Raw genomic sequence first — 24,676 nt, forward strand, 5'->3', positions numbered from 1 at the left:
GCTCGTCAACTTTGGCGCTGCTGCTCACCTCGTTGCCGGCCCGCCGGCACGGATCTGGCCGGAGAAAGTCGAGTACGTACCTACTCATATTGTGCCACATTGGCTACTGAATTACAAGAGCATTAGATCATAAGCCCCAGCCTCAATGTTGTGCAGGCACATGTCTCTCGGTTGTTTTAGGAACCTTTCATGCGTTGCGTTTGTTTGACGAAAACGTACGTGTGAGAAGGAGGGAAAGTTAAGCTTTTTGTGTGAATTAATCATTTGCTTAATGAGCAAATGGACAGTTGGGCGAGGCCCTATACCTTACCGTCAAGAATATTCATTGTAAAACGCATTACATCACCATTCATTATAATACCTAATTGGTAAAACTTGTATGTTCAAAATTGGTTTGTATTTAAAATGAAGATGTGTCCGACTCCGCCCACGTGGACTTCAGTTCGCACGGGCGATTTCTTTTTGCAAACTTCTCACACCATTGTAAATTGAATATCAATTAGCCCATAAGATTTGACAGTGGTCAATATTTAAGGTTCTCTTTAGAACAGAAATATGAAAAAAAAATTGTGCTAATGATATTCATAGTTTTTATAGTTTCTTAACTATATGTGATACGTATTCTCTTAACAATAAACAAGGGTGTATTGTTCGACCGTAGTAGGTAAACGTTCGATCAAATAATGGCCGGCACATTCGGTACAGCCCGGAACACTTAAATATTTATCCACTATGCTCTATGTTAGTGTAATCATCCGGATACAGTCGCCTTATTTTCACATACGCATTGGTATATAGTTTACAGAGCAACGGTGTGCGTTACTTACTACTCGTCTATGATCGGAAGTCCTTGTCCTCTCGTGTGGTAATAGCGGATGTTTTGCCGATTAACTCCGAGATACGAAACGGATTTTAATAATAACTCAGTGTCTTTATGGGCCTGGTTGTGATGAGCTTGCGATTCGTGGAATTTCTAATGCAGAAAAATATGGCATTACTTAGTTGTACGTGTATATATTAATATATTTACGCGTATTAACGCAATGATCATTTTTTAATCAAATTTATGTTAATCTATTTCTCTTTACTCTAAGACTTATTTAAGTCTTGTTTTTTATGACATACTTGTTTTGTTTAAAATTGTTTCCAATAATAACCTATTTTAATCAATGAACGTTGCAAAACTGAGTATTTATAAATCTACTATCATTTAAACAACTACAAAACTGCATGAATATGAAATAGAATTATTTTATGAAAGGAATGAATGTTCAATAAATTAATCACGGTACCTATGTTTTGAAGCGTTTTAGCAGGAAAGCGACCGATAAGAGTTTTATTCATGCATTCTTCGTCTACGATAAACACTCGATTTATAATGTTCTGCTTTTGAATGATTCTCCGATTTAATGCTTAAGTAACAGAAGCCATTAAAAAATAATGAGAATATTGATGAGTTCTATACATGATTAAGAAATTCGTTAAGTGGTTTTCTGAAATTTTGATTAAATTAAACTAAATTATCATACCTCTATTGGACAAGTTTCTGACCGTGCATTTTTTGTTACAGCGCATCTGGCACAAGCGCCGTGGCGATCGACAACAAGATCGAGCAAGCTATGGTAAGCAATTTTACGTATTTACTTAATTAATGTTAATTAAGGTTAAATTTCCTGCGAAGTAATAAGTATTAAACAATACAGATAGGCATATTAACTGCGCACCTGATAAACGCGTCTCTTATTCTCGAACGATATTCGATTAGACGCACTTTTTGCGAAAGATCTAGGCGTGACGGGAAATGAACCTGTAGTACGTTTACGCGGGTAAAAGTTAACCTTATTCACAAATACAGACATCAAATCCACGACGAGTTAAACAAGACTTGGGAATGCCGAATTCCTATACGTTTGATGTCCAATTAAGCCGGTTTTGTGGTTTCTCTCTTCTCAATAGAATTAAATTAAGGGCCCGCGCAATCGTAACTATGATGATCTGACGACTCTACGTAATGTTCGCTTCGAGAAAGTTCCAGATAAATAAACCAAGACAATTTTCAAACTTATCTAGAATCCACATTATCTAAATGATGAGCTCATTCAAGTAAATAAGTAAGGTACACATATGGCAATCATATGATACATTTTTCTCTTGAAAACTTTCAGTTGATTATTAAACAATAATTATAATATTTCAAGAAGTTAAATACTCCATAATATAATACACTAAAGTCGTAACTACGTGACGTCGTAAAAAACTTACAAAAGCATAGACAAACAGGGCAATGAAAGCGTCTGTTTATGGCATACGAAATGCCTCGCTTCACAAGTGTTAACTCGCAAGTCTAATCTTTGCTTTGACCTTTTCATTAATCTCTTGATTAAACATTTGCGTATATCAACTCGCTTTCCCCGAGCCATCGCAAACGGCATGGAATTGTTGTTATGATTGTTATCACGGTGTTTATGGGTGAACTTGAGTGGCGAATTAATCTGCACGGACGGAGATGTTTCTCGAATTATTCAGAGGATTATTTGAACCGATTCTTAGAAATATTTTCCTTTGTGAATGTTATTATAAGGCTTAAAATGCCGATTTTCTTATTAGGAGTTAAACTTGAGACCTATTCGAGTTTCTGACCGGTTCATTCAATATATTTCTCTGATGATATGGCTCCTTGTTTTCGATCATTGCAAACTAAAAATACACAATAAAATAGTCCTTTACCTACATAAATTAATCAAATAACTTATGACTTGCGTTTATCTATTCGATGTAGGCTATAGAGTTTTCTAGACACACTAAGCTTTGTACGCAAATTATTCTCAATGTTGTCTAGTGCAATAAAACGCTATGTAAATTAACAGCATTATATTGTTTGTGTTTTGTTTGATAAGTTGTATTACGATGTATGTTAAAATAATAAAATTGCCTATTCTACTTATTTCCAATTAACTCAATTTGACGTTATTTTTCCTTTACTAGTCTGCATTTACCTATCATGTTATAATAACTAATCATTATGTTTATATTTCAAAAATACGTCAAGCATACGTAGTTATAAAATAAAGAATAAACTTAGATGAAATTCAAAGACGGTTACACTATTCGATACACTGGCGAAAGTGCTAAGCCAATTTGGAAGTATTAGACGCTTCGCTTGCTCCGCTGTAATCCACTCATTATGCTATTTATATGTGTGCAATACCATAACTAAGGTCGTTGCAATACGCATAAACTATATTTATGCAAATGACATCGGCTGCTTATATAACACGTTATATAAAGCAGTTTTAATATGCTCTTTATTTATGTGCACCGACTCCCTCGTGGTTAATTGTGAAATGAATGACAATTTAATTTTTCACACTGCCCACACTTCATGCAAAATGATTAAAATCTAATCGGTGTTCCAACAAATAGAGACGATTCATTTACTAGAACATTAACTTTGTTGTTATGACAACACAATAGGTGTCGGTTGAGAAAACAACACAACACAGAAACCATATCTAATGGAACGTGATTTGTAAATTAAATTATAACGCATTATTATTAACAGGTTTTATCGGCCACTTGTGTATCATAATTATGTTAATTACCCCCCGTTTCTACTCGGCTTCCAAGGAATAGACCCTGTATAAAACGCTTACGCAATCATTACATGCATTGATGATACGGTGATAAGGCTGTTTACAGTTAAAGATGTGGTTTCATCAGATTTTATCTGTATTTATTTACCGCGCTCGGTTTATAACTTACCTATCTGATTTTAATGAAAACTGCAATTCAATTTATCGTTGTGATACGGTGTGATATGAGGTTATGTTTCTATAATTCGGGAAGTATATGTTATAATAATTTTTCTAGAAACACACAAGGTCTTAGATAAAGGTTAACAAAGAAATGTAAGGACAAAAATGAAATTGATAACCTTGCTTTGATGGCAATCGTAGCATTTAGATTAAATATCGCCACAAATTTATTTCGGATTTTTCTTGAATAATTTATACTTTATTACTATTAAATCTCTTGACATATGTGTTATAATTTAACTTTTTATGATGAATGAAGTATTTATTGATTTGTTAGGTAGTTAGTAGATAATTTTGTATAAAATTTTCACAAAAAATTATTTATCTAGCCCTACTATTTCTCACGAAAGAACACACGTAACAATTAATGCTCGTTGAAATTAAATCCCACAATAGAATAACAGTTTGACGTTAACGCATCGCAAATCGCAATATTCATATTATTTAACCGCGCCAACCGCAAGTGAGCTAGTAAAAACGGTGCACGCAATTATCTTATCACAACAAGAATCTCAATCATCATCCATCATGTTCCAAACGCTCGTTGCACATACGCTGTGCGTACATCGCTAATAGGGCTGTCAAATAAAATTAAGAAAATATTTAAGGCAGTAAGTACTCGTACGTGCGTGTGATAGCGTGAATTGTGCTTTTAGCATTAGTAACCCTTCTCAGAGGGAGTCGAGACACTTCAGTTAAATATTTTTTTATTATAAATATGCAACGTTATTTCATATCCCAAAAATATGGATGGTAAAGCGATTATTAAGTTGTGCAATAAATTTTAATAATTTAATTCAATTTCCAATGCGCTGGCAGCCCTACACGCAATACATGACAGGTGCGATGCGAGTGTCAGTCGGCCGTGCGACTGCACAGTTCCGTCTGCGCTCCTTACCGCTTCTGAGAAACGTCAGCCAGCTGTGTTGTACATTGTCTCTCTAATGCTTGATGAGCGGCCGCCGTGATTTAGCTGCGTTAACCCGCTGCTCTTTTAATGAGGAGTTTGGCCAAATCAATATTCTAACAGATTTAGCTTACATTATTTCACGTTAATATGATTGAAAATGTTAACTGAACCGGTGGCAACCTTAATCAAGCTTCGCCCCTGTGCCTGGCAGCCGATTAAAAATAGCCATTTAATACTTAAAATAAACACAAGAGCAAACTTGTACCTTGTTCAAAAACAAGTCTCGAATGCCCTTTTATGCGACCGATTAAAGTAAATTATATTGATTCCAACTACTCACTTAAGTACCTACTCGGTTGTAGTAACGTTTTCATATTTCTGTTTTATTTTAATTAATTATTGTCGTTTGAATGTTCAAATCATTTAGACGATGATTTAACAATCGGAGGGTCCGTTGAATTGGCCGCGCTTTCGTTGGGAATTAAACTAACTTTTTGTTTACAGTTGTTCCAATTTATGCCATCGAAAGTTAACATACGAGTTACGGTTTCAAATAAAGTGTAACTAGGTTGATGTCATTTCGTAATTGTGCCGTGTCGTAACTATTTTTTTTTTATATGCACTTGTCAAGTATAAAGAAATAGACCTCGCATGAAGATAGTGTAATTCGTGTAGAGATACCGTGTAGAGTTACATAAATTGTAATAATTTAGATACTCGTTCGGTATTGAGTTCAAAGCCTTCTGAACCGGTGCTTGTTGTTGTGTGATGATGCAAAAGAGCCTTCAGCCGACGTCTTGAGAAATGTGTTTACTGTTTAGATTTAAGCCTGGCTCTACGTATTATTTGTTTGATAATACCGAGGGAAGATCGATATCTGTTAAATAGAATATAATCGCAATTCATACAAATATCCATGATTAAGCAGCATAATTTATTAATAGGTGGAGAAAATCTTACTTCTCTTTAAAAATTTCGATATGGTCCCTTATAAAAAGAATATTGAATATTCAGAAGTTTTGGACGTTGTTTAAAATATTTCGTATAACATCTTGGTATAGAAAAGCATGTTACACAAGCTTCATCTAAATATAAAAATAATACGCGGATTCGAACTAGAAACGAACTAGTTCATTTTTATTACTTCGAATGACTGATAAATTTTCGAGTTTCTATTCTCAAACAATGTGTGACGAAAAATCCGAATTTAAATTAATTGTTTTCTTTAGTTCTTATTCAATCTCATAAAGAATATTTTAGTAAGTGTTGCTTAGTTTTATCGCAAAATAAATCAAATCACGTACAAGTAATTTCACCTTTATATGGCAGAATAATTACACATGTTTTTTTATATTTATGTTTTATTGAAATTTAGTAACCTGTTGTGGTTCATAAAAATATTTTAAAGCTTAGCCTTTACCATTTAAAAGCGACATAACATATAAAGTACGAATGGCCGCAATAAAAAGCTGTTACTAAATAGTTATTTATACTTATAAAGCACGCATACATTGGCATAACATTACGTTGCAAAATGGACACTCAGATCGCAATATCCTGTATCGATCCAATGCGTAAAGTTAAATAATCAACGGTGTGAATGCATGTTAAATAATAGTCCCTTTTTACCACTGCTCACTTTTTTTTCATATTCGATGTAGTTGACAACAACAAGTGTAACTTGAGATCTTTCTTTTTGTGGCGGCTTCATAAACTCCTGATATTTAAATATGACACTAACATACTAGCATGTTGATGTCGACTGTCTGAAATCTTATATCAGTTTTGAGGCACTTTTAAAATCCGATATGTTCGCAATGCGTCGGATGCCCAAAGGCTTTTCCAGGCACACGATACTCTCGTGGTTTCAATTAAAGTCCATAGATGTGCGCATGGCCTGCCGGTACCGTCTATAATTAGCAATGGCAGATGGCCTCAAACGATTGACCCCAATCCGGCCCTAATGCTCACCATCGCACAGCGTTTCCATCACTCGATCTCCATTCGGCTAGCTCGTGTGTGTACGCTTGCACAATTGCATGTGACCTGTGTGCTTTTTATTGCAGTTTTTTTGCTCGACATTCGAGTGGGGTAGATATGTAGATAGACAGCTATAGATCTGTCTCGTTTTTTGTGCAACCGTCGCGTCGTCGTATTAGCGATTGTAGTGAACGAATTTGGGAAATTCGTCCTTCAAATAATTTTTGATAAAAACAAGTGGTTTTCTGAGAAGGTGAATTACCATTTCGTGGAAAATAAATATCATAAGGCAGTGAATATGCAGAAAAATATATTTAAATAAGAAAAAGATTATACAGAGAATTATCTTGAATCTAATCTCTCCGTAATCCGCATATCGTTGTCGTCACAAAGCTTCAATGTTATTGCCGGACAACGTTGTATTTATTTATATTCCACGGAGCGTTTAATCGGCTTGTGGCCCTAATGATTTGTATTATCTTCGTACTTTTCCACAATAGCATTATCATGCTTTGGTAACAATAGATTTTCGATATAAACTATCGAAAAACATAAAACTCGCACGATAAAACTAATCTTGCATGTGGACTACTACACTATTTAATTTATTTTTAGAACACTTGACACACATTTCGAACGTGATACGAAATGTATAAAATTTACATACGATTTCAAAAACAAAGTTATAAATTCTCGATGTAAAGCTATTTAAAAGGTTGTAAGTGTATAACCTTAACAGATGTGTTTTGATCGTAAAAGAAGGATATCTTATCCTTAAAACAAAATTATTCTAGTAACGTCCCGTATTCAAAATGTTTATTATTAAATTACAACATTTTATTACTAGGCACTGGAAAAACGAGGACGTAACATAAAATACAGTTGTGTATATTATTTTGTAAGATCTCCGCATTGGAACTGGCGGTTACATCACAGATGTTATGTTTACGCGGGATTTTCTCAATTAGTTTAGCGACCACAGCTCGCATCACACTACTGACCCGAATACCAACACCTCGCACGAAATGGGCCGTTTAATTTTTCCTTTGATCATTAAATCCGCACTTTGTAGTGTCGTGTTTGTTTTAACTGAACCACTCGCCGTTTTATTGCCTTTGTTCTCTTGACGTGAAACAAGCTTTCAATTTTTGCTCCGCTTTCATTGGTTTCGTATTTTGATTCTTAAATAAATATTCTGTTGAACATTTCCAATAATAACACGAAAACGCTGTTTACGCGTTATTGAAAATCGCTTTTAATTTTAGCTCCCCTCGCCACCTGTTACTTGCAACGTTTTATCGCCTTGAAATTATTTATAAACATATTATCAATTCGAATCATAGTTTTCATAAGTCAATATGTTAATCCGTCACATAGTGACTTCCTTTATATTATGAGAACGGCCGGCCGAAGTTGATGCGTGTAGAAATTTTTATTTACATCAAACGCCGCGTTATGCTAATATGTTCATTGTGTACGTGTTTTGCATGAGTCGAGCGTGACCCGTCTAAGAATAGACACGGAAGGAAAGCTGGCCCCAATGTGCCACTGGAGTGGAGACACGTGCTCGCCAGATTAACGATAATTGCAATAATGCAATGGGATAAACGATTGGAGAGGTCGGCCGTGCCGCGTGCCGCCGCCGACGTAGCTGTGCTGTAGCCTTGATGTAATCGATACTGCACTAGTGCCGAGGATGCCCGCACCACAATGTTGGAGGAAGCATTTTTAACAGCCAGCAGGAGCTTAGTAGAGTAACTCTAGTGGTATAGGATTACATTGTATACTCGCTCCATTACAAAACCGTTTCTGTATTTGAAGATGAGACAAATGTCATTTTTGAAGCAGAGTTTTTTCCATTTTATCTTAACTTGGTATTCAAATAACACTGGATTATTTTATTACATAAATATGGCTGTTATAGCTAAAGTTTTATGTACCTTGTTATCAAAACGACGTATTCCAAAGTCGCTTAATACTCCCAAGACATAAAAGAGCATGAAAGAATTACAGAGCAGTTTAGGATTTTCATCCGATTTGTGGGGAAGCCTTTAGAGTAACTCGCACCCGCAGTGAAGCGCAAACGAAGCTCGATTTAAATCACTTGTATTGTGTCATAATCTTGTAAAAAGATTACAATACTTTTTAGTATGTATTTACATTTTACAATGATGTCGGACAGATGTAATGTGGTTATTGCTTATGTTTCTGCGTACCCAACTTGGAAGCCTTTTCGTTTCAACTCTAAACCCATTAGTTGTTCAATGTTCTTCAACATAGTAGAAATAGGAATGAAGAATATACAATATCACTTCTTTTATCCTTCTTGTTAATTGATGTATTACATTAAAATGATAACTTAATAATTAATAATTTAAAAAGCTTCTTTATCAGAATGTAGAATATGAGATCCGTCAAAAAAAACTTGTGCGCGGTCGCTTATTTATATGGTTTCGTTTCAGCTCCACGTAGGCATCTTTCACTCTTGTCCTAAATAAAAATATGTATAAAATTAATGTACCCGTTAAACCTGTTCCACGTGGTGTGTTGTGAACGTGTTATATCCAGGAAATTTTACCCAAGTTTAACTAAAATAATGTCATTGCACAATTTCAATTAATTTTAATTAATACACACTTAACCATACTGAATGCTACGTTTTCGTTATATTAAAATCTTGTTCTCGTTTGAAAATGAAATATTACCTCTATCAGATTTACATTTAAGTAACGTATTATTAACAGAACCGCGAAGTAAACATTGTGTAATTGTACAGCAATTATTAGATAATAGAAATATTATAACGCCTCGTTACTTTACCTGTTATTAAGGCGTTTATGTTATTACGATTCCTTGATGATAACTCTCATGGAAAAATACTTTGCACACGCGTGGAATCGTACACATTTTATCGCGATATTTGTATCGTATCTCACGATTACTTACGTAAAGTAGGAATCGAGAAATGATAATCTGTGTAAACATGTTGTTATGTCCAAATCTACTTGACCTTCACTTTCGGAAATGCTTATTTTTGGACACGGTAACAACAAGCCAGTTTGGTAGCGTTAACAAAAAAAAAATAGCTTCATCATAATTTTGTTATGTTTATCGTCCATCTTCCTTAGCCGTACACAATTCAGAGCTAAAAATATACAACCAGTTTTGTAACGTTACATTAGGCGCCCCCATACCTCCATACCTGGCAGTGTATCACTATAAATCCGTGCAGTTTTAAATTTGCTGTTGACGGTACATTTGCATCTAATATTTTAGATTTGATAGCTTTCATATCCATAAAATCGTCTCTGTGTGCGATATCGAAGAGTCTGGGTCGATCGTCAAGTTTAAATCGCCGCTTAATGTGACCCCTCGCTCTTGTTTTCACTTAGTGGTCTCCGCAGTTATCGCGCGCTGATAACCGGCTGTGTCAATATGTGCTTAATTTACAATATTCATAAAAAAATACATTATTACGGTTGAATGTATTAAGAGGAAGTCGATAAGCGTCTCTGGTGCTTAGGTCATGGGCCGTTTTGGCGTGAGCAGTAATGACTAATGACCTATGCGTTGCGCCGACTTATTTATATCTAGCGATGTAACCACGCCTTTAATTTAAATTCCTTGTTGTCTTGAGATTCGTGGCACACAATTAATAGCAGTAAAATAAAGAGTCGTCAAAACAAACACATTAAAGTGTGTCATGAACTCATGAATATTTATAGCATTACTATACATATACAGCTGCGTAAATATTGTAGAAAAATAGTACCGCGCCACAAAAACATATTATCAAAGTGGTATTTGCACATATGTGGAATGAATCTGAAATTCCTTTTCGATTGCAAATCCATAGGAATTTGATATCAAATATACATAAATGCGCGCATTGTTGATTCTCCGATTTTGCTGATACGAAAAATACATACGAACATATGTACATATACAGTTAAATATGTAAAAAATACCTACATCGATAATGCTTAGATTGAAAAAAAAAAATTTACTGCATCAGAGTGTACGATTGGTTTAACTTGTATTATTGTACCTAAGTGAAAATAGAAAATAGAAAACTTCGTAATTAATAAATTAACGATTTCACGCTACGGTACGAATTGGTAAACAAAGCGATGCTAGTAGGTAATCAATTATTACTGGCACGCTGTTGTTGTATTACTGCGCATTGTTTTTACATCCGATTATATTATAAAAGCTGTCGCCCAAATGTTGTGATGATGTCACCACGCCAAACTTGTGTAGTGATATCTTGATCACGTGTTTACGGTCCCTAACTGAATGGACATTACATTATACCTATTCAATAAACAAATTATAGACACTTTTGATTAAAAAAAATACATGTTTTAAGGCGCTGCATGTATGTCAACGTACCGTTATCGCGGCTTAACCGTTGATTATGCTATTTAATGTACATATCATAAATACCTAAAATATCTAATCGCTTAACATCTACCTCTTTTAGCGCGCTCGTCATCCATCACATTGGCTAGCGAAAGAATGAAATAACACGCTGCAATTACTGTCTCTGCCTCCATGCTGCAGTCGTTTAAAAGTTACCCGACTGGTTTAATCATGCGCCCTTGGACCCATTATATCATCGCCTTCTGTATTTGGTACGTGACTGCGAAAAAGTTCACTGTACTCTTCATGAGGACATTGCACTTGATTCGATACTACTGCACATGCTAATACAGCGCTGCAATCGTCGTCAACTGCGGTGTTGTTTACGAAGCGCGGTTCATGTAGTAACCTCATGGCACATATATTGAGCGATAGATTGCTATCGAACTGTCGGCACAAGATATAAGTGATAAATTAACACAATTGTCGTTTAGCTTCAGTCGATTTTTATAGGTTTCGATTCTTGATGCTAGTTGTCTCCTTAGCTGAATATATTCGGGGGATTGCTTAGCATTCTATTAGAATTTGGGGCCAATCTAGAGATTCACGTAACGAATACTGGTTCTAAGCCGCGATCGGCACATCTGTTTCGTACGATGGAAATATTGGCGCCTCGTCAATTTGCCGGTTGCAGTGACGCGCTCTCTATATTGTCTGAGTAATGAGAACCGGAGCGCTCCAGTGTGATTGAGCACTAAAAATTTTTAATTGAAGGTCGCCCAACCCGCACGTTTTTATCTTACCATTCTATTTTTAACCAGTTTTTAAATATAAACTGAGAAAATATTCTCGGACCACTTATAGCCTCGATATCGCAAACGGAGCGTGTTTTGAGTCATTCGTAAAAAGCTAGACGGCGAGAAAAATGTCACAAGACGTTGTTGCATATGAGGCGAACACATTCCTTAGATTGCAATCGTCGTCGATCAGTATTCAGCTAATTATGTTTGTTTTGCTGAGAATGTCTTCTGTGCATTGTTGCTGGTTATCCGCATTCTACAGATTGACATAAATTTCCATTTCATCATCAACTTATATAACGATGTTCTATTCGATATTTTTTACTAAAGCAAAATGCCGATATATCGTGAAAAGTATTTTTTCTTCAAGCACGTGGCGTATTTTGTTTGTATTGGATAAATTTATGATAGCTTTTATATTTATTTTTCCTTATCTACTATGTGTCTTGCGGATATTCATGAGATCATATTTTAAATAATATTAAACGCCTCATTTTTTATTGTTCTGTTTGCTTCTCATAAATAGTTCCGCTATTATATACGAACAACATCGTCACATAATAAATTTTAATTATGATAATGGTTTCTCTCACGTTCGTTGCATATAAAGGATAAAAGTTCAGCGTTTGTAACTATTTGCGCATTTAAGTACATGTATATAAAATAAATAATACGTTATTGAAGATTCTAGTATTCTTTTTTTCTGCGTACTACGGATTATAATGCTTTTTTTTTGTAATAATTCATATGAAGAGTTCATTGTTTGTGCATATTGCAAAAGGATTCTAGAAAACGGGAGGCACGCTCGTATCGATACGGGATTGTCGGGTTCAGAGTGCACACACGGACCGCGTGTTCGATGACGTGTACCTCACTTTTAAATAGGGCAGACTCGCGCGCAGACCATCAGTCGCCTGCTAGGACGCACACGCGCAACTCGCTCGCAATTTATTTATATTATATTCAGTAGTGATCGAGCCACCGTTGGCTCTACACGTCCACTTTGTGACGCTGAAATCCGGTTCGCTCGCTGAAACATGATTGACGTTATTCAACCCCGCGATGGATGCCTATACGAGATCAGACAGAGAGGACAAAAGGATCCCTGTTACGTGGTCGTGCCTAATACAAATGTACGTTTTCATCATTTTGTTTTTCGTTCTTCGGTAATTTATTTTGTATTTTATTGTCTCAGTTCGACCATTGGTGCGTTGTCTCGGTGATTTTTATACAGTTACAATCGAATGAGAAGGGTTACTGGTCGCATAAGGCTACGATGTAGTACAATAAACATGTTTTTACGTATTTATCGGTGACTTGTGTACATAATAAATGACATTAGGTGTGCGTTTGATAATAACATTACGTTATCAAGATATCTAATTGGAGTTAACAAATTTGATAAACCAGGACGTATTTCGTTCGTTACTTATGCTAGAAGTTATATTTATTTTATTTGAAAAGAAAACTGTTCAATATATTTTGATTTTCCGAACGATTTTAACAGTACGTTATGTCTCTTTCCAGGATCTGGTTAAGAGCCACTTAATGTTCGCGGTGCGCGAGGAAGTGGAGGTACTGAAGGAGCGCATCGCGGAACTGATGGAGAGGATCAACCAGCTGGAGGTGGAGAACAGCTACCTGCGCGCGCACGCCAGCCAAGACACGCTGGCGGCGCTGCCGGCGGCGGGCAGCAAGCCGCCGCCGCAGCCGCAGGGGCCGCAGCCGCCGGTGTCGTAAGGCGTGGCGCGGCGGCCGGGAACGCCCGGCTCGGCTCGTGCGGCCTCCCCCTCGGCGGGACCCGGGGAGTCAAAATGGCTGTGCTATGTTAATTCGTAGGTTAACGGGACGCAGCGCCGAGGGAAGGAGCGGGCCCCGCGCCCGACGGATCGCAGCTCACGCGTCGCGGGCCCACCGGCCCCCGCGGGACGCGCTGGGCCGACGATTATTATGCTTGAATTGAATTCATAGATATATTTTTCTGTTATTTAATCTTTAGGGTGCAGAATTTCGTGCTAACTGCCATGCTTTTGCTACGCGTCTCGACTGAGACTTTTTAGTGTTTTGACGTTATCGCCCGTGACGTTCGTTTATAGGTATCGCTCTATCCATATAACGTATTCCATGTAAGAGTAAAATAAGACGTGTGTTAATGATAATGTCTTCTTATTGAATAGTCAGATATAATATACCTACGCATTGAACAATTGACTGTTAATTTATTTACAATTTTTTTGTATGTATTTAATTTTAAGTTATTTATCGTGTTACAATGAAATCGCAAGTGTTTGTGAACAATGATCTGTCGGTGTAAGCAACTGATTGTGTCGTGTGGTTAATCATTTAGTTGTATTTAAATTAATGCAGTTAATATAAAATAGTGTTCGGATAATAATAATCATCAATGATTGATGTGTAGCGTTATACTAAAGAGTCTATAGATAGTAGTCGGCGCGAGAGTGTGGCCTCGTGCAAACGCTGGCTTTAGTAAATTTTGCACGCTGAAACCGAGAAAAAAAAATCTATTTTTATTCCAACCCTATATATCGATAATAGAAGTTATACATAGCGATTTAACATTGTATTTTTTTAAATATTATAAATTGTTTGTATATAGTACAAGTTGTAATAGAATTGTGAGACGGAACGGTGTATATAAAAAGTTGGTACGTCCGATGCCATCAAGGAATGGCTCTAAAATGGATAATTTAAGTGCGCTGTAAAAAAAAATTCGCTTAAATGTTTATCGTAAACAAAAGAACAAAACGGCTGGAGACAGATTGAATGGATAGATTGTAAATGTAATTAAATTGGTATGTGAAAGGTATGCGAGGTTTGGTTTCAGAAGGATTCACAGCAAGATGTGAAGTAGTGTAGTATTTTATACAAGACTACTGCGTATATGTATAGATGATGTTCTATTAAGCCCTCTTAGTTATTGTGAATAAACCGTATTTTACTTCATTGCTAGTTATGATATAATATGATTCTGAAAATTGTAAATATATTGTAAACAGAATGTCCATTGTAGCTTATGTTGACCAGAAAGGTTCCTCGTACCCAATAAATGCAAAACTACTAAATGTTTCTTCGTTTGATTTATACCTTACCCTTATGTGAATTGAGTTCATTTTCCGATAAGAGGAAAGTAAATATTGCAGTAAAGACATCAAAAAGACAAGAAAAGAAACACTACATCTATTTCACTAATTTTTTTTTCACTGACCAAGTATACTATGCTTCAACTGAACTGGGAATCGAACAGAAAGTTTAATACGCCATTACTAGCAGTAAATAAAAATTAACTTGGTGGGAAATAGCTTGATACTAGATATACATCTCAAATCTTGATACTATGATGAGAACTGTAAGCACCGATCGAATACTTTCAACAAAAAAATTGTATTTCCCAAAGATTTGGAAATCTCAGAATATTCAATCGTCTGTGAAAGAATAGACTTGTAGACTGTATCTAATACCTACTATGACAAAATAAATCAATACAATGTAATGGAGAGGAGAGAGGAGAGTTTGTGACGAGATCATCTCTAACTCTACTGATCATTTGATTTGAACGTGTTCCCTGAGTTCTATAAACAAGTAAACAAAACATACTTTCCTACATACTACACGATAATCCAAAAAATATATAAAGAAGCCTGTTTTTTCCTATCTTTTTAATAAATTTTCAAACTTATCATCGATGGATATCATAGAACAGCGATTGCAAATGTAGATATCAAAATAATAAGTAGGTACCTACTCAAATATATTCTTCTTTACTACCAAATAACACTAGACCTGTATACAGATTAAAAAATTAGATACCTTTATGCAACCTTTATATCAATGTTAGCTAGTGATTAATATCATTAATCAAAATAAGTGTCAGATAACCCGACAAGGAAGAAGTGATGTGTCCGATAAGATAGCACTAGCGAAAAGGGTTTGTCACACTTTTTAGTTTGTTGAATAACTGCAAATATTTATTCTATCAAGCGTACACGATCTATGGTCAGAAATATAAAAGTAGTTTAACAATAAACTACTTCGACTAAATATCATAAAGACTTTTAAGACCAGACTTTTTACTTTTTGCTTGTAGTTAAGAAACAAACGGTTTTCATGAGATACCTTATTAGTTATGCCCACTATACCTACTTATTAGTTACCTACTCCACAAATATTAGTTTGCAATAGATGTAACTGATGTTTGTTACTCTTTCACTTAAAACTACTGAATGGATTTTAACGAATCTTTACAACAATATGGCATGTACATTATACATCAGAATAAAAAATGAGCTATATAAATACTATCATCGCTCATGGATTCGTCCGCGAATAAAACCGCACGGCTCAGCTAGTATTAATATAAACCAAGTGTTATGCTGCTATTTTTCAAAACAAATTGACATAATCCAACGAGGCTACTAGTTGCAACTTTTGCAATTTATAGTACTTGGTTATATATACAATATTAATTATTTATCCTTAATTAAAACTAGTTTGCCAACTTTACTGACTCTGCTTTAACATTGTTGTAATTACACGTAAATGGTACTTTATTCTGTTTAACACAAATATATAAATCACATAAAACATGCCTACCTAACATGCAGTCATAAATAATAAGATTTTCACTTAATGAAAACTTATATTGGCCTACCGATTAAGAATCGAAACATTCATATCCACTCATTTTATTCCTACTGCAGGGACAAGGCTATGATGAGGGCCTAGGTCAATTTATGGTTGTACTACATACGAACCTGATCCATCACCCTGGTATCATTCACTGATCGCTATAGTCGTAATGCAAAGAATAAAAAATAATTGAAAATGAAACTTTTAGTTCGTCATGCCTAAAACCCCCGACTGTTTTATTCGTATTAACTGCCAGGCGCTACTTCGACTTCTGTGGCAAGCTCATTTATCAAGATAATATTAACAAAAACTAAATTTTCAAAACAGAATTGCATTAACGAGGCATTGGCTATATGATAGTATGCCGGTGATATATGCATTATGTCGAAAATACTCGTTTGTTTATAATATGTTGAATTTAATTATCACTATGTGACCCGCGTAAGTCCGTATCCCGTAGGAGTATCGGTATAAAAAGTGCCTATTTGTTATTTCAGTTGGACAACTTATTAATAAAATTTGATTCGTAGATAGCTGGACAGCTATCTACGAAGCAAATTTTATTGTAATCGGTTCAGTAGTTTTTGCGTGTAAGAGTAACAGACGCACACATACATATGCATCCATCCTCACAAACTTTCGCATTTATAGTATTATTATTCGCCAATAGATTTCAGGAAGAGTCATAACAAATTGGGACTACTCAAACGCCTCCTATTTGTTAAAAAAGTAAGTTTAAGTCGATAAAACACGAATATGACATTTTCTAAAAAATAATTCCTAGCTAGATCGATTTATCGCCCCCGAAACCCCCTATATACTAAATTTCATGAAAATCGTTGGAGCCGATTCCGAGATTCCAATTATATATATACATATATATACACAAGAATTGCTCGTTTAAAGATATAAGATAAGATAAAATCATGACGTCATTTGTAGTTAAATTATGGACAAATTATTGAGAACGATGCTTTACTCATGTGAGTTTATTTGTACTTAAATAGATGTATTTCATACCACAGCAACACCTCGCGAAATACAAAATGTTCGATAACATATAATAATCTTATTCCACAATCTAAGAAATAGATATGACTTAATTGACATAATTAATAAAATCGCAGTGTTGATGTTAACAATGGAACGAAGATAGATATAAATAGTTGTCTAAATATAATATCTGATGTAAACTTCGCAGCCCTGAACGACATCGCAGGACGATAAGAAACACGCTAAACTATCATTATTAATTACTGTCAAAGTATTAGTGTTCAACTAGTCTATTATTAATCGTGTTCAAATATAACAAACTAGCTGGATACCGCGGCTAAACTTGGGCCTATTTTACGTAATAGCGGGCAACTGAGCTGGTCGTTCGCCTAATGGCAAGCAGTTATATTATACTACTCTTTGATGGTAAACGAACACTAACTCCCATGAAGATTTGCAAGGGTAGGTCCGCTGCAGACGCATTGCCAGCTTTTAAGGGGTATACGATAATGATTATCGAAGGAAATAAAGGAAAGTTAGAAAGAAATAAAGATTTAATAATTACAACATTTTTAATGTTTCTGGTAAAATAACCCTAGATGGATAAGCTTTCGAATACGAAACCATGGTTTCAAGGGGTGTATGCAGCTCTTTAAACGACCTTGCCATCAAAATAACAAATGGTGTAAATATTTAAATTTTCGAAAATGTCGGATATCTCAAAACCAACGGACTTATACTAAATTTTGAACATATCTTTCTGATCAACCATAACGCCATCTACCGCAAATACCATATTAACCATTCATTACGCATCAATATTCGTATATTCGTAGTCATTGGAATAAGATATCAATCCTTATTTATACATACATTACACTAGTAGCCGTAGACAATGAGAAGAGAAATACGAGCGTCAAACTTCTCGCTACTATATGAACTTGGCTTACGTTGTTGCTCCTGCCCTTTTTTGTCTTTTTCTCATTTCTGTTCTACTTGAAACAAATACTGATAAAGAAAATAATCTTAAAGGATCAGAAAAAAAGAATCCCAAAGTGTGCATTGTGTTGACAATTTACTGAACACAACCACACTGCGCACGACAATCTTTAAGTTATATAGCATAAAAAAAATTCATAGCTTAATATCTTTTATTTGTGCCTTCTCAACACAAAAAAAGTTGACGCTGAAAATAGAATAATATTTTAGCGATGTACCTATGAAAATTGCCATTGTTCTTAACCGTACCACAGATAAAACTATACTAGCGTACTATTGAAAAGATATTAGCCAAAAAAAATGCTTAAACCAACCAGCGTCAGGTGGAAGTTGCGAGTCGACGGATGCCCCTTCGGTCAACAAAATCATTTATAGCAGGGCCGCTTATCGGAGCTCCTGTTTTTGTGTAGTTTTTTAAAGGGAACTTAACCTTATCGTCATATCTGATGTTCAGAATTTAGATTATTATAAGTTCAGGAATTATGGCATGTAATAAAATATAAATCATAATCCATATGTATTCAAATTGTGGCTTATGATTTTTTTTTTGCATTATAGACACCTAATATTTTCGGCAATCAGAACATCACTTGTCAAAATATAAAATGTCAGCTGTCGCGAATGTCAAAGTCAGAATCGATTGTTGATGTGTTGTTCATTTATGTTGTGAACTTGTAAATAATGTTTATTGGATTTTATACTGAAATAAAATAGGTTTAAAAATTATTAAAAATGGATACCATGACCTTAAAGGAAATACAAAGTAAATTGTTACTATGGGAAGCTGCAGAGAATCCGTTAGCGCCACTAACTTCCTCGCAAAGAGAAGCTATTCTGGACTTGGAAACCTTGATACAAAGTGATGGTGTTTCAGATGAGGATTCACAAGTAAATTTTGTATATGTTTATCCATATATTTGGTAGTTTATTAAAAAATACTTGAAAAAAGTACTTGAAAAATACTTGAAATCAGTTCTGTACCAAAGATACTTCTGTTGGATTCTAATTCAGAACCATTACAGGATTTATATTGACTTGTACATGTATATACGTCTAAACTGATGTATTATTAAATTTAATTCAATATTTCAATTAGTTGTCCAAAATAAATTACTAATTATGAAAGAAAATGATGTATGAATGTTTTAAAATTTTTATATCATCATAACAATTCATTTATAGGAATCCCCACTAAGTGAAAATGCCGACACCACAAATGTACCGCAAGTCAATACAATGTATGATTTTCTGGAGTTTTATGAAAACTTGAGTGAGCAAAGTATAAAGGCCGGTGATGCCCCATATGAGGCATATTACAAACAATTAGAAGACAGAAAGAATGAATGTGTATCATTGACTGATCAGGTATGGGGGTGTCCTTTGCTAATTGTACTACACTGATGATGTTATATTAAATATTTAAACTTAATTAAAACTGTGAAAAAGTGATACTTTAATTTAATTTTTGTCATCAAACACATAAAGTGAACATCACACTTTCACACTCATATTATAAATGTGAAAGTTTCTTTGTTTGGATGTTTGTCCTTCAATCACGCTGAAACTACTGTGCGGATTTTTATGAAATTTGGTATTCAGACAGGGTATGAGCTGAATTAGGTGATAGGATACTTTTTATCTCGATTAAATGCTCCCTTGGGATAAAACAGATATCTTGATATTGGGGCGGAGCCGGGAGGAGCATCTAGTTGAATATATATTGCTAGTCCTGCTTGAAATTTTATTAGATTTATTTAGCAATGTTTGCAAATGTATGCAAACTATATAGTTAAATTAACTGTTTGCTTAATCCAAAAAAAATCTAAAGAATGTTATACGACTTCCTATGTTGTTAATATACGTTTTATAGATTACAGCTACATTGAAAAATTTGGACAAACTGTCTGATGAATACAATTTAGTTTCTAACAAAACAAATGCTCTCCACACTATGAGTGAGCAACTGCTGGCTGATCAGAACAAACTCTCTGCTATTGGTATGTATTTGATACTATAAATACGTGTAATGTAAGCTAAATAAATATAAAATAACCTTAATACACATATCATTTTAGTTGTGATATATAAAGTAAAATTCACTACTTCTCTGTTGTGTAAAACCATACTAACATTGATTTTGTTTTTAAGAAGTATTTACCATGCTATTGTGCCTTCAACAGCATTCAAAACTACTATAATCCAATGAACAGAAAACTAATAATCACTAATTATTATTCATCATCATCTTCACAATTCCAGGCGATAATATAAAACAGAAGTTGCATTATTTCACACAAGTGGAGCACCTCTCGCAGAGACTCAACAGCCCCACTATGTCGGTTAACAGCGAGACATTCTTCAGTGTTCTGTCTAAAATTGACGAGTGCTTAGAGTATATGCGGGCTAATGTGAGTAAAAACAATTTAGATTCTTGTAATAAAGGTTAAGTGTAAAGGTTCTTACACATATAACTATAACAAATTTTACCATAAAACTAAATTGCGTTCTAACTGTGAGAACAAAACCAATTTTGAATGGGCCACATGGGTTTGGAGACCAGCTATAAAATAAAAAAAAGAATATTTAGATCCGTTCACCCTGTTGAAAGTTCTGAGGTAACAAAGCCAAGAAAAATACAGTTGAATTAATCTCCTTTTTGGAAATTGGTTGAAAAAATACAATTTATATACTTTTATTTACAGAACACATTCAAAGAAGCACACGCATACACAGTGAAATACCGTCACTTGCAAAGTCGTGCTATGTCCCTCATACGTAGCTACGTTAACCACGTGCTGAATATGGCGACGGAACAAGTGCTCGCCCCAGAGGAGCCACATGATAGCGAGACGATGGATATGGCGTATGCTGTCTACTTCGGCAAGTTTCAAGCTGTCGCACCAAAGTTGAAAATGGTGATTGGTGAAATTGAAAAGCGAGCGGAGGTCAATGAAGAGTAAGTATCGTTTTTTAGTATGGTGATCAAGTTGTCTTGCTGCGGTATATTAATAGCTCCATTATTACATTTTTCATTTAGCTTTTTTTTTTAATCGCTTTATAATATGGAAATTCCTTTGGCTTTTTCTCGACTAGAAATTCAAGATTTAACAGATTTATTCATATATCATCAGCTCTGTGTCCCCGTGACCACGCTTTCTGTAAAGTGTTTATCAAATGTCGAGATATATAATTATGTACGACGGAATCTTTAATTTCTAAACATAAAGAAACTTTTGTGTTTTGGCTTTAAGAAGGTAACACATAATTATGCTGTTAATTAATGTTTTTTTATCATATCGTTTTAATAACATCTACTCACACGCCCTCTATCGCCAAATGCAAACAACATCAAGTGTACTTTCAGACTTCGAATTAGTTCGCTAAATAAGACATAGAGGGCGCGTACACGCTGTGAAAGAAAAATATTTATATCTTGAAAAAATAAAATTTTGAACAATGTGCTTATAGAATATATTTCCGTACAACATCATATTTTCAAAATAAAAAAAAATAAAAAATATTAATTATAAAAAAATTGTGTCAAAGTCTGATTTGAACCCGCGTTCACTTGTAAGTAGCGTTTGATAATTTCGTCGTATATTTCGACTGGGAGCGTGGCGTCTCCTGTAATCCGGCTACTCGGAGGTCGGGCTCGGAGGATGGTTTGAGGTCGGGAGTCCTGGTGCTGTGTGGTCCATGTTGACTGGACGTCCACACTAAGCCTGGTATTAATATGGACCCCCCGGAGGAGTCTGGGGGGTGCAGGTTAACTAAGGAGGGGCGAACCGGGCCAGGGGGGAAACCCAGCAGCCAAAAGTCCCCGTATCGGGCAGTAGTGGGATAGCGGCCGGGAGTGGACGCTCAGTATCAGCCCGACCAATACAATCAGACCCGTTCCTTTTGCACCTTTGCTTTATCAAACATTTGTTTACATCAACGTATGTTCTATAATTTAATGAAAAATACTTTTTTCTTAATTATTTACACAAATTATATTAAGCACTATTAGTAGAGATGACTTTTTTTTTATCAAAATCTAGTCTGAAGTTTTTATTCACAACAAAATAATAAACTTGACAATTGCATATTTTTTATGGTATTTGTTCGAATTAATAATATGTTAGTCTAAAAGTATTCTAAAAGATTAAAATTAAATTTGTCCTGTTTTCTGTAATACTATCCAAAAGTCACCTAAGTTATTGACTTATGAGATTTTTTTTATATAGGAATCGAGAACACTTAGAGTGTAAACATTTTTACATTATAAGAGAGGGAAAACCTTAAAAACTCAAAACCTTCACGAATTTTTAAACCAATTCAGGAGTGTTTTAAAATCAATAAATGTATTCCTCTCCTAACACTCCAATTCAATGTCATAAACATAAACGCTCTCAGTGCGTATTCCATATATTCTATATAATATATCTTTCTGTGTACATCAAAGCCTTTTTGCTGTTCTAATAGATATCATAACGGTGGAAGAACAAAAAAAAATTTGGTACAATTGTAATAAAGAGGCAAAGAATCTATAAATTTCTCCCACTTCTGCCACTATTTGCTATACACAATGTCATAAACAAATTGTCCAGCTACGCGTCGCTGCTGTCGGACGTGCAGCGCGAGTACGCGGCGCGGCGGCAGCGCGTGGCGGGCGCGCCGACGGCGGGCGCGCTGGCGGCGGCGGGCGGGCGCCACGCGCGCGACCACTGCGCGATGCTGCGCGCCGCGTGCTCGCTGCTCGCGCTCGCCGTGCGCGACGAGTGCGCGCTATATGCCCACTTCTTCTCGAAATCGTCGCCAGCTTTGGAGTGAGTGATTAGAATTATCTATTGAATAGTTGCTTTGCGCTAACGCTTAATCGCAGCGGACGCAGCGTAAGCTCTCAATAGCAAAAAATTCCCCGCTTTTTAAAAATTCCTCTTTGGTGCTCCACTACTGTTGGTCTTAGCGTGACAATATACAGCTTTTATCAATATATTGTAAACGCTTTATAATATGGGCTATCTAACACTGAAAGAATTTTTCAAATCGGACCAGTAGTCATGAGATTAGCGCGTTCAACCAAAGAAACAATGATTACTTTTCCCTCTTTAACTTCCTTCTCCAGACTTACAATCGTCCCTACAATATGAAATTCTGAGCTCTAGTTTTTAATTAAAAATTAATATATATAATAGATATTATTATTTCTCTCGCTTTATTTATTGTAGGGAATACCTCCAATCGCTCAGCAACGGCTTGTACGAGACGCTGCGGCCGCACATCATCCACATCAACCATCTGGAGACGCTCGCCGAACTGTGCGTCATACTCAAGGTGGAGGTCATCGAGGAACAAGTTAACAATGACCGTGAGTAATGGAAATTAGATACATAAAATCTAGACCAAACCTAAATGGGTTAACACAGAGGGGCAACAGCTTCCAAATTAAATTAGAATCATAAATGAATCGGTTCACTATGTCGACAGTTATGGAGTAACATAGATAAAAAATGTAGTCTAATTGGAATCCTCCTCCATGTTTGTAGTCGGTTAATAAAACGGCATGGCAATCTTTGTGTCTAATAGATATTGTATGTATTATATGTCAGTCAGTCAGTGGGTGTGTAGCTTTATATAGTATAATTACATGGTTACGGTGTAGTTTTTAGGGGTTCTTAATTTTTCATACCTTGTTTGATTGATAGAAAATTTCTTTATGGTAGTTGTAATATGAATTTTGAAAAATGATAATGTTTAAAAGTCCTCATTAGGACTGTCAGTCGATGTGACCGGATGTATTTGCCGGCCCTTCCCGCAATAAGTTGCCGACTAACCATATGCATTTAGAAACATTCTTCTGCTGTTAACTTAAGATTTTGTTTAGTAGAAATTCATACTCTCCGACTTTACACACCTAGAGAGAGTATCACAGTATCTCGAAAAGTAGGCCAGATAATAATATAAGCACAGATACACATACAGCTACAGATTATACCGTCTCGTTGCAGCGTCCCTCGCGGCGCTGGGCGCGGTGGCGCGCGCGCTGCTGCAGGACACGCAGGAGCGGCTCGTGTTCCGCGCGCACGTGCACCTGCGCGCCGACGTGCTGCACTACCGCGCCGCGCCCGGCGACCTCGCCTACCCCGACAAGCTCGAGATGATGCAGGTGAGAGAGAGAGAGAGAGTTG

At 35.6% G+C, this 24,676-nt stretch overlaps 2 protein-coding genes across 4 annotated transcripts in view; both read left to right on the forward strand.

Moving 5' to 3' along the window:
• LOC119829245 (protein bunched, class 2/F/G isoform) overlaps nucleotides 1-14,951 on the forward strand; it is a 119,865-nt gene extending 104,914 nt beyond the window's left edge. For all 3 annotated transcript variants that reach the window (XM_038351640.1, XM_038351642.1, XM_038351641.1), the window contains 2 exons: nucleotides 1,571-1,622; nucleotides 13,395-14,951. In XM_038351640.1, coding sequence (XP_038207568.1) covers nucleotides 1,571-1,622; nucleotides 13,395-13,607 — 265 coding nt within the window. In that variant the 3' untranslated portion in view covers nucleotides 13,608-14,951. The remainder of the gene's footprint in view (nucleotides 1-1,570; nucleotides 1,623-13,394) is intronic.
• A 4,193-nt stretch (nucleotides 14,952-19,144) lies between these two features.
• LOC119829540 (conserved oligomeric Golgi complex subunit 3) overlaps nucleotides 19,145-24,676 on the forward strand; it is an 8,080-nt gene continuing 2,548 nt past the window's right edge. Inside the window, exons 1-8 of the mRNA XM_038352097.1 lie at nucleotides 19,145-19,394; nucleotides 19,689-19,871; nucleotides 20,377-20,503; nucleotides 20,766-20,914; nucleotides 21,209-21,462; nucleotides 23,096-23,314; nucleotides 23,717-23,856; nucleotides 24,497-24,654. Coding sequence (XP_038208025.1) covers nucleotides 19,239-19,394; nucleotides 19,689-19,871; nucleotides 20,377-20,503; nucleotides 20,766-20,914; nucleotides 21,209-21,462; nucleotides 23,096-23,314; nucleotides 23,717-23,856; nucleotides 24,497-24,654 — 1,386 coding nt within the window. The 5' untranslated portion in view covers nucleotides 19,145-19,238. The remainder of the gene's footprint in view (nucleotides 19,395-19,688; nucleotides 19,872-20,376; nucleotides 20,504-20,765; nucleotides 20,915-21,208; nucleotides 21,463-23,095; nucleotides 23,315-23,716; nucleotides 23,857-24,496; nucleotides 24,655-24,676) is intronic.

The sequence above is a fragment of the Zerene cesonia genome, chromosome 10 (genome assembly GCF_012273895.1).
Source record: "Zerene cesonia ecotype Mississippi chromosome 10, Zerene_cesonia_1.1, whole genome shotgun sequence".
Lineage (NCBI taxonomy): Eukaryota > Metazoa > Arthropoda > Insecta > Lepidoptera > Pieridae > Zerene > Zerene cesonia.